This window comes from Cryptomeria japonica, chromosome 3, assembly GCF_030272615.1.
Source record: "Cryptomeria japonica chromosome 3, Sugi_1.0, whole genome shotgun sequence".
NCBI lineage: Eukaryota > Viridiplantae > Streptophyta > Pinopsida > Cupressales > Cupressaceae > Cryptomeria > Cryptomeria japonica.
The window spans coordinates 677,034,086-677,047,136 of record NC_081407.1 but is presented as its reverse complement, the minus strand read 5'-3'; the positions used below and the strand labels follow the sequence as shown (position 1 = coordinate 677,047,136).

Below are 13,051 nucleotides of genomic sequence, written 5' to 3'. Positions count from 1 at the left end.
CGACTACAGTAAAAGCAACTAAATAGTAATGTAAAGACATGCTGAAAATTGTAAATTTTTATGTCATGATATATCTGGATAACTTTTAGGTGTTGGAATAATTTGTAAACTTTTTTCAGCTTACATTTGTGTACTTGGCATAGGATGTAATGTTCCAACCACTTACCACAGACTTGATGCAAAGAAAGCACTGATTGGAACAACACATGTTGCATATCTGCAAATAAGGAATGGAGGTAAACTTTATGGTAAGAAAGGAAGAAAAAAATATTGACACATAATCTAAGAATTGAATAAAAATTTCAAGGTAGTTCTTACATTTCAAATGTCATTTTGACTGGTGTAACAACCTGCAAATTTAGAAATTAACAAATTAGATACCAGCCACAAAGGCATCACGAATAAACAATTCAATATTTTCAGCAACTACATACTAGGGAATTTTTTAGTGGAGATTTCTCGTCAATTGCCAAATTTATGCTTTGGGGGGTCTCGAAAATAGCAAATATAACACGTGGCAGCCTATGCTTTCACCCAAATTTAATATTATTTTCATGTATGAATTATCAGATCGCCCTAGAATAGATTTTCTAATTTGTTATAACAGTACTAGATCACCACACTGGGTCTGACTGCCTGTCTTTGAAGTTCAATTTTCCATTATTGTGGTTCAATCATCTCCCTCCTTGCACTAATTTGTTCTCAAATTATATGTGGCATCAACCACACCATTATCACTAAAACAAGGCAATTGGTGGTGTCGTCACTGACGAAATTAGACAATTAAGGTGATGTGATCACCAATGCAATTATAGTCAATTTTTAAAAAAACATATATAATCACCATGCAATTATAAGCATATCAGAGAAAACAGGTGCCATCACTACGGAGATATGGGTGATTTAGGATTAATGTGTTTAACTACCAATTCAAAAGTTAATAAATTTTTGTGGGCTAGATGACCAAAACCTTGGAGTAAATGTGGACATATTTATGTTACAAAAATCTCCATTTACTTGTTAACATTCTAACAATGCAAATTTGTAATTTCTAGATTTGCATTTAATCAATCCACTATGAACCATGAGACAAGGAGGTACTTTATCAAAAGTTATGTATGATTATCAACTTGCATTACATTTTGTTATATATGTTGTTTGATTGATCTCTATAACTGTATTTCTCACATGTTGATATTTGATATAAATGTTATCATTGAAGAGACCTTTATAGTTTTTTATTGTGTATTGCTCATGTGTTGATATTAGATGTTATCATTGATTAATTGAATAAACTTGTGTAGTTTTTTTTATTGTTCTATATTTTTTTTAGATAGACTACATCACTGGTTGCAGGCTATGTAAGAAAAGTGCCTGTTGTATTTATTTTCATATGAATTCATTCAAGAGACTGCTATAGGCATCTGGGAGACTACCATGGGATTTTATTTTGTGTTACTATCGAATCATTGACATTTAGAGTCTAGACTCTGCATCCGCACTCATTTTGTTTGCATGTCAATAGTAAAAGGCTATATTCATACTAAACCTTTGAAAAAGTGCTTCATTGTTAATATTCGTTGTTTGCCACTTGAGACAACTAGCAACCATGCCATTTAAGTTGTTCTTAGCTGCTTTGATACAATTGGCAACCAGTTCTGCAGATTAGGTATTTCTTTGCAATTAACAACTCTATTGATTACCCTAAGCCCACAATCCACAAGGCCTATAGGCTCCTTCTTGTGGACCTAATTACTTATACACATGTCATTTCAACACGGAAACGGATGAGATGTTGTTCAAAAAGAAATTTCAAAATACAGCTATAAATCTTTTTCAAAAATTCAAAAAATTTACAAGTCTTGTCACCTCATCTCACATTCAATGCATTTCTTCAAAATGTTTAAATAATCCTTTACAAATTTCAGGAGGTCTACTCAAAAAAAAAAAAAAAAAACACTTGCACTCTTGTGAATTAATAAGTCTTTCATCACGTGAATGTGCCCTACTTTCTTTGCTGCTATTTTCAGGCCAAGAACGAGGATTTACAAAGCATAACCAACAGTGCAACATCCAAGGTATGTAGTTTGTTTCTCTTGTTATTAATTGTGAATTGCTATATTGTTGTAAGGTAATCTTTTCAACCGGTATTTCATATATTGGCCTAGTAAAATTTAAGAATAAGACATATCTGAACAAGGCATTAATTTTTCCCTAAGCTGAATTTTGTGTACACTTTGCACCCTCTACCTACTAAAGGTCAAGTTAAACCAAAACCTTTCAAAACAACCGTAAAACTACGTTACCCGGTGGCACATCCCCGGGCTATAATCCCTCATCCCCATACCAAGGACATTCCTGGCCATCCCTGTACCAAGGAAATTCCTGGCCATCCCCATACCAAGGAAAACGACCCAAAAACTTGGCAACGGCAATGATTCTCAAAGAGGACGTCCCCTATCCCTTGGGTGATTGGGGACGCATGTGACATCCCCCTTTTCCCAGCACATTTAAAAATAAAAAAGACTAAAATGCTTTAAAAACACATTTTTTAATTTCTTTTTGTGGTCCCCACACCTCAACAATATTACATTTCCGGGATGGAGGATTAACTATATTTTGATAGTGAAATATCGATGGTTGGCATTTTTGTTCAATTTGTTTCAGTAAATAAGTTATTACATATTCAAATCTATTGCTTGCTCACATTCCGGAAGGCATGTTGCATTATATTTACAGATCAGACATTTAATAAATTTTTCGGAGGTAATTTTGCTATATTGCTTCTTCAGCAATAAATATTGTCGATACAAGAAATGCTTACAATCAAAGGTGCTTATTCAGATTTAAAGTTGAAATACTGCAACCTATAATCTATGTGAATACCAATATTCTGTACTCATTTACAACCCTTACATCCTGAATGTTACAGTGGAAACTTCATGGCAGCCTTGCAAGGCCATAATGTTGGAGACTGATTTTGCTGGAATCCTTGCATTTGCCATCATTTCAAAATCCTATGTTTATACTTTGTTTTTTGGTATTTTGAAAATGAAACTATATGGCAGCAGTGTAGCCTTTGGGCATTTGCATATTGACAATGAGTTCTAATTTCTGAATAATGAATGCATATTGTATTATTGAGTATTGACAAAGAACTTCAGGTTCTCTAATGTTTTCATATGCATGCTATATCCATGTTTTCATATCAACATTTAAAATTTCCCTATATATTTTAAATTTTTCCTATATTTTATATAGTCGTCCCCTTGCAGTCCCCAAAATTGGCAAAAAAAATGTTGTCTTGGAACCTTGTCCCCCCATCCCGGAAACTCAGGATAACCTAGCCATAAAACCATAAAAATGGCACCACAACAAACTCTCAACCAAGATATTACAAAGATGATTCCTTTGGGCCACGAAAAAAGCAAATTTGTTGATTGTTTTTATTAAGTAAAAGGGATAGCAAGGCTCCCTAACCTTACAAAAGCCAAGTGGCTAAGGCAAAACAAGTCCCAAGGAGACTACGCGTAGCAGCTGAAAAACAAACTAACAAAGCATCCAATGAATTAATAACAAACCAACAACACAAAAAATTGACACCAATCACAACGCAACACAAACAAGAGCTATCAAGGCTAGTGGCCCAATCCTTCAAGATTGAGTGTTTCTTCACATTCTTCTTACAACTGACACAAAATGTCCTTAAGGGAGTCAACATCACCACTTGACTCACTAACAATACTAGTCATCTTCTTCATTGCTTTGTCCCTAGTCAACTCCTCAAGAATTTTCATGTTTGAAATTGTACATTTGGCATTATTTAATCAAAAGAGATCAATCATTAAAGAAATAATTGACAATTAATTTGAAGATGAAAGAAGAGAAATTATTTAAGCTAAAAAGTAAAAACCTAAGATGTGCTAGATCATGTCTTCATAATAATTAGAGGTGTTGGGGAATCATCCCATGGTGTGATGTTTAAGTTGTGGATTGTTGTCGTTGCCACCAAAGTTCAAACTTCCATTGGGCCATTATGAAGGCAAGCATTAAGCCTTCGCTAATCCAATATATTCACAAGCTTGCACCTTAGCGTTGGTGTTATTGGCATTCATGCCAAGAGACTTAATGCTCCAAGTACTATAAACCCTCACTAGGCTAGTGTGCTTGCAAGCTTTGTGCCCCTGCTAGCTTGTCGTGCTCGCAGGTTGTACCATTCGCGTTAATGCTATGCGTTCATGTCAGGGATGGGGTCCCTATTTGTGGCCTAACCTGGTCCAAGCCAAGGTAAAAATCTTGCAATCACCTATCAAAAGAAACAATTAAAGCTGTTGAGGGGAACGTTATCTTAACTGTGAATAGAGATTTCTTCCAAATAGTGTTATAATATTCCTTGGAAATAAATGCAAAAAAAAATATATATATAGCATACCATTTTAAGAGGGCAACCTCCAATAATCAGATAATAATATATGAATTCAATAATAGATGATGTGATGAAATAGGAGAGAGTTCTCATCCTTATTTATACACTTGTAGTGTCGTAAATTGATGACTTTACAATTTCACACTAGATTTATAACCCATTTTGGCGTGTGTCTGATTATGTGTGAATGTGCCTGATTTTGACATCACTTCAGCAAACTTGGTTTATTCCCCTATTCCCGACCTTTTTGCTAGCACATTTTCTAAGACTAGGGCGCACAGCACCTGTCTTGGCCAAATGGGCTCAACTTTCGAAGGATGAAAGTCTGCCTTGCAATTTGCATGAATCAACCTTGCTTTGTCGACCTTGTTGTCGGGTAATTATGTCATGTCGTAATTAGAATGTTAAGTGTGTTAGGGGTCGGTGGTTATCTGACAGTTGTTGGCAGTTGGCACCGAGCAACTTGTACCGACACCTATATATATGTACTTGGGTCTCTATTTTAGTGTGTGGATATTGCTTAAGGAAACTATGTAATGTACTGGCATTTTGGAATCAATGAATATGGACATATGAGTTCTTCTTACTTGCATCTTCGTGTACTATTACATTTCCTATATCTTTGTACCGTTATGCACTGAATGAACACACCCCTCAGGGGCAAAACATCTGGCATTGTTGCCAAGTTAAACCTAGGAATGACGGGAGTATACTACATGGCACGACGATAATGGGACAACCATTGAGCGAGGGGACAAGTAGCAATCCCGAGTAAGAACCGGAGGAGTTGTTTGAAGGTAAGAGGGCACTAACAAGGGACTTCGCCTGCATCTTCGAGGGAATTGATGCTCGTGACGCTGAACAAAGACAGAAAAAATCGTGTACCGAAGGGACAAGAGGAAGACGGGCACGAGGCAGCAGCAAGGGCACTAAGGTTGGAGCAACAAGTCGAACGAAGGAAATGGCTGAAGAAAATTGCCGAGGAAGGAACTGGAGGGAATGGCAATTATGGCTCCACTGGCGAGGGCCAAGTTTTTGTATTGATAGAAACCACTAGGAAGCGGTTGGGGGACCTTTCCCTCACGTTGGAGGAAATTGGTGACGAGAGTATGGTAGAGCCGTAAACGCCATTTAGAGGTGACGAGACCAAGAGAGAAAAGGAGACCGAGACCGAGAACAAAGAAGTGGGAGATACCGGTGCGACCGAAGGTGTTGGAAGGACACAAGGGCACGGTAGTAGAAGCAATCTGTTCAGTTCAAACCCATCAGACCTTGGTAGCCAGAGTAACCTGGTGAGACCCAACGTACCAAATTCCGGAGGACCAATTTCTAGAGGGCCAGTTTCTAGAGGGTCAAGTTCTGGAGGGCAGAGTGGGCCAAAGCCAAGGAGCATAATGGCGAACAAGCAAAAGTTGCCTAAATTCACTGGAGACATGAAGGAGGATCCTATACGGCACTGTCGTACATGTGAGACGATCTGGTCGCTCAATGGAGTGACCGACAAAGATGAACGGGTGGTGCAATTTCCCGCAACCCCATGCGGGGTAGCCATCGACTGGTACTCTGATACAAACAAGACGAAGGTAAATACTTGGGATGAGTTAAAGAAAGCCTTCGAGACAGAGTTTTGACTCCTTCGGGACGACAATGAAATCATCGCTGAAACCTTGTGCACAAAGTAGGGGAAGAACGAGACAGTACGAGCATACAGCCGACAACTCAAAGAATTGCTCGAAAAGATGGATAACCAACCCGCTGATGGATTGAAAAAGCGGTGGTTCGTGGAAGGACTAAGATCCTCCCTCAGAAAGAAGATGAAGATTGTCCCTCCCACCTCGTACGAGGATGCATACAACCGAGCCATGGACCTCGAGAGTGAAGGCAAGACCTCGAAGAAGAAGAAAAATAAATCATCGGATGACAATGATTCCTTTGAGCAGCAGTGACAAGGAATCAAACAAGAAAATTCACGCTCTACAAAAGGACATGCATAGAATGATGAGAGAATTCAAAGCAATGAAGGGGAGCAACAGTAAGAACGAAGGGGACTTGTGGCGCGCAGATTCCAAGGAGGAAAGTCACACTATGGGTACGTGCCTGAAGAAAGCTTTATGTGACATTTGTCAAGTACTGGGACACTCCACCAAGGAGTGCCCGTACAATATGAAAACAAGAAGCGCCCAAGTGCTTCTGACTCAAGAGCAACCTTCCACAATCGCGGCAACTGCTAATCCACAACATCTTCCGACGGGTACAAAAACAATAGACGAGGAGGAAAAATAACAACAATAGCAATCGTCGAGTGCAATATGATGCAAAGGTCGCCCGATGATACAGTGTCAAGCCTGTAATGAATGGGGACACTATGCACGTGATTGTCCCAAGGGAGACACCCCTCAGCATATGTGTCGGTGGTGCGGGCCAGGAGATCACGACGACGGGAGTTACCCGAAGTCTGGAACAAATTTGTTAACAATTGAAAAGTCCAATAAAAGGGAGATGCTCGCCATCACTAGAGCACAAACGAAGAAGGCTACTTATCCTGACCCCCGTACAGAGAAGTCATGAGTACGGGCAGCCAAGGCCGATATTGAGCGGGAAATGAGGAAGGAGCCCTGAGAAACCCCGACAAGTACATCTGTTGAATCCGAACAGAACATCCTTCGACAAGTGTTACAGACCAAGGTACCCATCAAACTCCAGGACCTCCTCAGCACCATGCCCAAAATAAGAGAAGTCGTCACTAATGCCATAGAAGTGTCGATCCGTATAGCAACACTTCACACAGAGGTGTCGGTCGGCCCCTCGACTGACCCCATGCTGTTGGCGGTGAACAACGAGAGACACCCTGCAGTGGTGGAAATGGGGATATTGGGTACGATCCTCACCGACACCATCATAGACGAAGGGTCCGAGGTGAATGTACTTCCCGAGGAGACTTGGCGGAAATTGGGCAAGCCAACACTATGGCCGCCGACCTTCAACCTGGTGGGTGCCGACCAACACGGTATCAAACCCATCGGGACACTCATGGCTCAAAAGGTGAAGATCGGCACTTAGCCCTTCGTTCTCGACTTTGTGGTGATCCCCTTGAAGAAAAAGGGCTGACGCAATCCTTGGAAGAGGCTGGCTGATTAAAGCCAAAGTAAATCACAACTGGAAGCGGAACACACTGTCCATGGAGAGTGGGGGCTGGAAATTTATCATCGACCTCCAGACACAGATGGTGAGTGAAGAAATGGCCTCTTCTTCAAATTCGCACTCTGATGGGGATTCCGAGGTGGATGAGAACAAAAAGGAGCCGAACGACAAAGGTGTCCTGGAATTAGAAGACTGCTCTGAGGATGAGGTAGGCTCGTTGAATGGGCTATTCCACTGGCAAATGGAGGACTATGAAGTCTTCCATCCTGTGTGCATATGCTGCAAATTGAAGAGTAGCCAGGCAAGAAAGATGAGTTCCCACCAGAATACAAGGAGTATGAGGGAGACGCCAGAGTGAATGACGTCCCGACGTACGAGTTTGCAAAGGACAAACCGATGCGATATGAAGACCCCACCCTGAAGGAGACGAAACTAGGGGATGTTGTGACCCCTCGCAATATCTGGGTGGGAGACGATTGGAATCCCGTGCTGAAGGCGGCAGCCTTCAAAAATTTTATGGAATACAAGGACATGTTCACTTGGACCTACAAAGATCTAAAAGGAGTCCCACCGGAACTGTGTCCATCGGATGTTGTTGGTCACCGAAGCCCAGCCGGTATAGAAAAGGTCGTACTGCATGAATAAAAACTGTGCAGCTAAGGTGAACGAAGAAATCGAACGGATGTTGGAGGCCGGCATCATATTTCGGGTGGAGACAAGTGAATGGGTCTCACCGATCGTGATCTCGCTGAAGGAGGAGGCCAACCAAATCCGCATCTACGTGGATTTTAGGTGCCTCAATGGTGTCACCATCAAGGATTTGTTCCCTATACCTTCCACAAACAACATCCTGGAGGTGGTTGGCCATGAAATGTACTCATTTTTGGACGGTTTCTCGAGATACAATCAAATTTCGCTAGCTGAGGAGGACAAGTTAAAGACCACCTTTGTGGTGGAGGATGGAGTATATGCGTACAACCGAATGCCCTTCGGTTTGTGCAATGCTTCGGCAACATTTCAGAGGATAGTTCTCCACATCTTCGACAAAATATTTGTGGGAAACTTTAAGGCCTTCTTGGATGGCTGGTCTATTTTTAGTAGCGAAGACACTCACTTGGTGGCACTGCGAGAATGCATGGAGAGATGTCGAAGGGCCAGGTTGGCCTTGAATCCGAAGAAATGCAGATTTATGGTGCCGCAAGGTAAGCTGCTGGGCCATATTGTTTGCAAGGTTGTATTAAAAATTGATCCGAATAAGGTACGGGTAATTGTGGAGATGGAGCCGCTCAGACGTGACAGGAGTAAAGTCCTTCCTGGGACATATAGGATATTACTAGAAGTTCGTTAAGAAATTTGCTCAACTTTCATTCTCATTGGACAAGCTGACATGGAAGGGCGAACCGTACGTGTGGGGATCGGCACTGGGGGAAGCATTTGATGAACTCAAGAGGAAACTGGTGGCTCCACCCATTCTGGCCTATCCAAATTGGGACCGAGAATTCCACGTACATGTGGATGCCTTGACCTATGCCATTGGGGCTACGCTAGCACAGGAAGGAGGACATGGGCTAGACCACCCCATATATTTTGCCAATCGCTTGATGTCGAAAGCCGAGAAGAATTTAGTACCACTGAGAGGAAAGCCCTCTAAATGGTCTATGCCATACAAAAAATTCAGCACTACTTGTTGGCAACACCTTTTACTTTTTATGTGGATCACAAGCTGTTGATGTACCTAGTGAATAAACCCATTATTCAAGGCAGAATAAGCAAGTGACTACTCCTTCAAGAGTTCACATTCACAATAATTGTACGGCCAGGTAGGAGCCATGTGATCGCAGATCAATTGTCCCGGATTAAGTCGGGAGAGCCACCAGAGGAAGTCAATGATGACTTTCCCGACGCACATCTGTTCCAAATTGCCACACTACCTTCGTGGTATGCAAACATCGGAGAAAATTTGTCCACTTCTCGGTTCCCAACCGATATGTTACTAGGCGAGAGACGGAAATTGGTCCTGAGAAGGACATTCCAACTGATTAATGGGTTGCTATACAAAATGGGACCCAACCAAGTCCTCAGAAGGTGTGTGATGGAAGAAGAGATTCCAAGAGTGCTACGAGAAGCACACGAAGGGCCCGCAGGAGGCCACATGGGTCCAGACACCACCGCACAGAAAGTATTGCTTATCGGACTATGGTGACCCACCCTATATAATGATGCACGGGAATAGGTGGTGGGCTGTGATACTTGCCAGAGGGCAGGAAAACCATTGAAGCGGGACTCTATGCCCCTCAACCCATCCCATGCCCAAGAACTGTTCGAGCGATGGGGTCTAAATTTCATCCGACCATTGAAGGCCAAGCATGCACGACGGTGTCAGTATATTGTGGTAGCCACTGAATATTTGACAAAGTGGGCAGAGGCACAGGCACTGTCAGACAACTCCGCTTTGAGCACTGCAAGGTTCATTTATGAACAAATCATTACACGGTATGGCATTCCTATTCAATTGACAAGTGATAGAGGGCACTTTGTGAATAACGTAGTTAGTTACTCACAACGGAGTTCAAGATCTGTCATTCCCTGTCGAGCCCATACTATCCCAGGGCCAACGATCAAGCAAAGGCCACTAATAAAATACTGGTATCGGTAATCTATAAATCATGCAGGGTTGAACAAGAAGACGAGGAAGAAAAGCTACCATCTGTATTGTGGGCGTACAGGACTACGTACAAAGTGACAACGGGGCAGACACCCTTTCAGTTGATGTACGGACAAGAGGCCATTGTACCGGCAGAGTTCATGGTCCCAAGTCTAAGGATAGCAATTGAGAACCGACTAGGAGACATGGAAAACCTGCGGGAGCGACTGTACACGTTGGGCAAGTTAGATGAACGAAGGATGATGGCCCAATGGGCTACCAAAGCCACCCAACAACGACGGAAATTTTGGCATGATAAGCATATCCGACGCATGGAGTTCCGTCTAGGTCAGTGGATGCTGAAGTACAACGGGCGAAATGAGATCAAACCTAGAAAATTCAAAGTCAGATGGCTGGCCCATATAAAATTCGCTAAGTAGCTGAGAACAGAGCCATTAAGTTATCTACATTAGACGACCAACCAATAAAGGAGACGGTGAACGGGTCAAAATTAGAAGTCTACCACCGCAGGCAGCAACGGAACGACCCAAATCGTCCGAAAGCGGGGCCTAGCAAGCCAATTTGACAAGGTCATTATTTTATTTTCAGTTACAACAAAAAAAAAGGAAAATGATGGAGAACTCACCGTACAGTTTTGTCATTAAAACCGTACGGTTTCGATAAAAACATAAGAACGGCACATGATGAAATCCGTACGACTCAAGCGCAGATAGTATGGTTGTCAAGATTTTCGTATGACTAAGTAAATAAAAATTTGTATGGTGGCAAAACAGAGCCAATCAAAATCCGTACGACTACAGGAGGAGAGGACATACCGTACGGCCACAGGAGGAGCATCGTACGTACGGAGCTTAAAGGAAGTCGAAGCCAAATCCGTATGGTGGGCAAGTCGTACACGCTAAACCAGAACCGTCCGTATGCCAAGCAAATAAGCAAGGAGTATAAGCAGTCATACAAGTGAAGGCATACAGTGATTCCATATGATGAGGGCGAGATTTATTACAAGGAAATCGTCGAGGTCAATGCAAAATCGTACGATCGTGATTGTGGTGGCACTTGGAAATCACAAAGTTCGTACACCCATTTGTCTGTACAAACCAAGGAGTGCATAATTGGAATCCGTACATGTGGTTCCTACAGTTGGGTGAGGGTTTCGTACACAGCCGGCTCTAGCAAGTTGTTACGTGAAGACGAAGTCGTACAATGTCTGTCGTACAAGGTAATGTGTGAAGAACCAAATTGCATAGACGTACAAGGGCCCAGGGAAGTAACAGAATTTGAAAAATATTATAAGTGTTGTCCCAGCAATTAAAAGAGTCAATTAAATGGAGTTAGGAAAACCAAGACTGGGGAAGCTGGACTGGCGAAAACGGTTGCAGTAGTTAGAGCAACTGTCTAAGTCAGGAAAGATGGCGGAAACAAGCACAACAGGAATGGACAAGGGAAAGAGAGTATTGCAATCTGGAGTAAAAGTTGCAGGGCCAACAGACACAGCAAAGGGCAAAAAGACGACAATGTCGGTAAAGATTACATCCGACACCATTACATTTGAAGGACTAAGTGGCAGTGTATACAGAACCTGGTGGCTGGAGACCCTAGATAATAATTTGATTAAGTGGTCTCTCAAGAAAGCACGAGTGCACTAGGCAATTCAAATGCCCATCTTTGTGATCAAGGAATTTGAGCCTTGTCTGCGAATGATAGTAGCCACATACGACAACCCAACAAGGGCATCGACATTCTCTTATCAGCAAAGCATTGTGACAGTATCATTTGCACACGAGGATTTTGCCAAGGTCTTTGGCATACCAGATGAGGGGAAGAAAGTAGAGAAGAACGCCACTAAGATGTCGCCAGAGAGGAAGGAGCAACTGCTACAGCTGATATGTTGAAGTGATCTCTCAAAACAGGAATGGGCAGCGATTAAGGCACCTAAGGGCAGAGGATTGAAAAAATCATACATCATTCCAGGAGAATGGCAGTGCCTGCTAGATGTCATGAAAAGCAGACTTACTGGAGCCAGCAGGGCACCGGACACAATGGTACCCATGATTGCACTCATGAATGGACTGAGGAATGGGACGGTGTACAACTGGGTTGCAGTCTTCTCAAACAGAATTCAGGAATTTCTGACCTTATGGCACAAAGCTTTTTATATGTCGTTCCATGCCATTGGGTTATTCCTTGATGTTATACACACAAGTCTCTCCAGAGAGGCATGTCTGGAAACCTCGGGAGACGTCGGAATCTTCGTAGCCAGCTATATTCTATTGGACCCACCTGGATACCGTCACGGGCAGTGGGGAAGCCCATTCCAATAGGAAGCGAAGGAGACCACCACAAGTGATAGTGTCAGAAAATGAGCAGGAGATAGACAATTGAAGAAGATGCAGAGGAAGAGGGTGAAGAAGAGGCTGATAATAGTGCAGAGGAAGGGGAAGATTCTGATGATACTTCTTCTAGGAGCAGCCAGAGTAATGACGCATTTCGCCTTAGTCGAACAAAAGTAGACAAAACCCCTGGTACAGAGGAGAGGTCGAAGAGTAGTGGCCGCGTGGTGTCTTTTGGGCATTAACGAGAGGTATCCGTGGATTACTGGCGGGTGGAGTGCGACCTACAGGAGTGGGCTGACTGGTGTTTGCGCCAGTATTGACTTCGAATGGAGGATTGACACCCATCTCGACTTCGGGGGTGACGGTGGGAGCAATACCAATCGTGCCCATTCCAAGATTTGGGCAGTTGAGACCCCAACCTCCATCGTCGACACCCTCTAGTGTCGCCACAACAGTCCCAGCGGGAGACATACCAATGGTTTAGGC

At 42.7% G+C, this 13,051-nt stretch overlaps 1 protein-coding gene across 1 annotated transcript in view; it reads right to left on the bottom strand.

Annotated features, from left to right (window-relative positions):
- Positions 1–13,051, bottom strand: part of LOC131055192 (probable sugar phosphate/phosphate translocator At1g48230) — a 99,782-nt gene that overhangs the window by 37,670 nt on the left and 49,061 nt on the right. Inside the window, exons 4-5 of the mRNA XM_057989787.2 lie at positions 319–350; positions 167–217 (exon numbers count right to left, since the gene is read on the bottom strand). Of these exons, the coding sequence (XP_057845770.1) occupies positions 167–217; positions 319–350 (83 nt within the window). The remainder of the gene's footprint in view (positions 1–166; positions 218–318; positions 351–13,051) is intronic.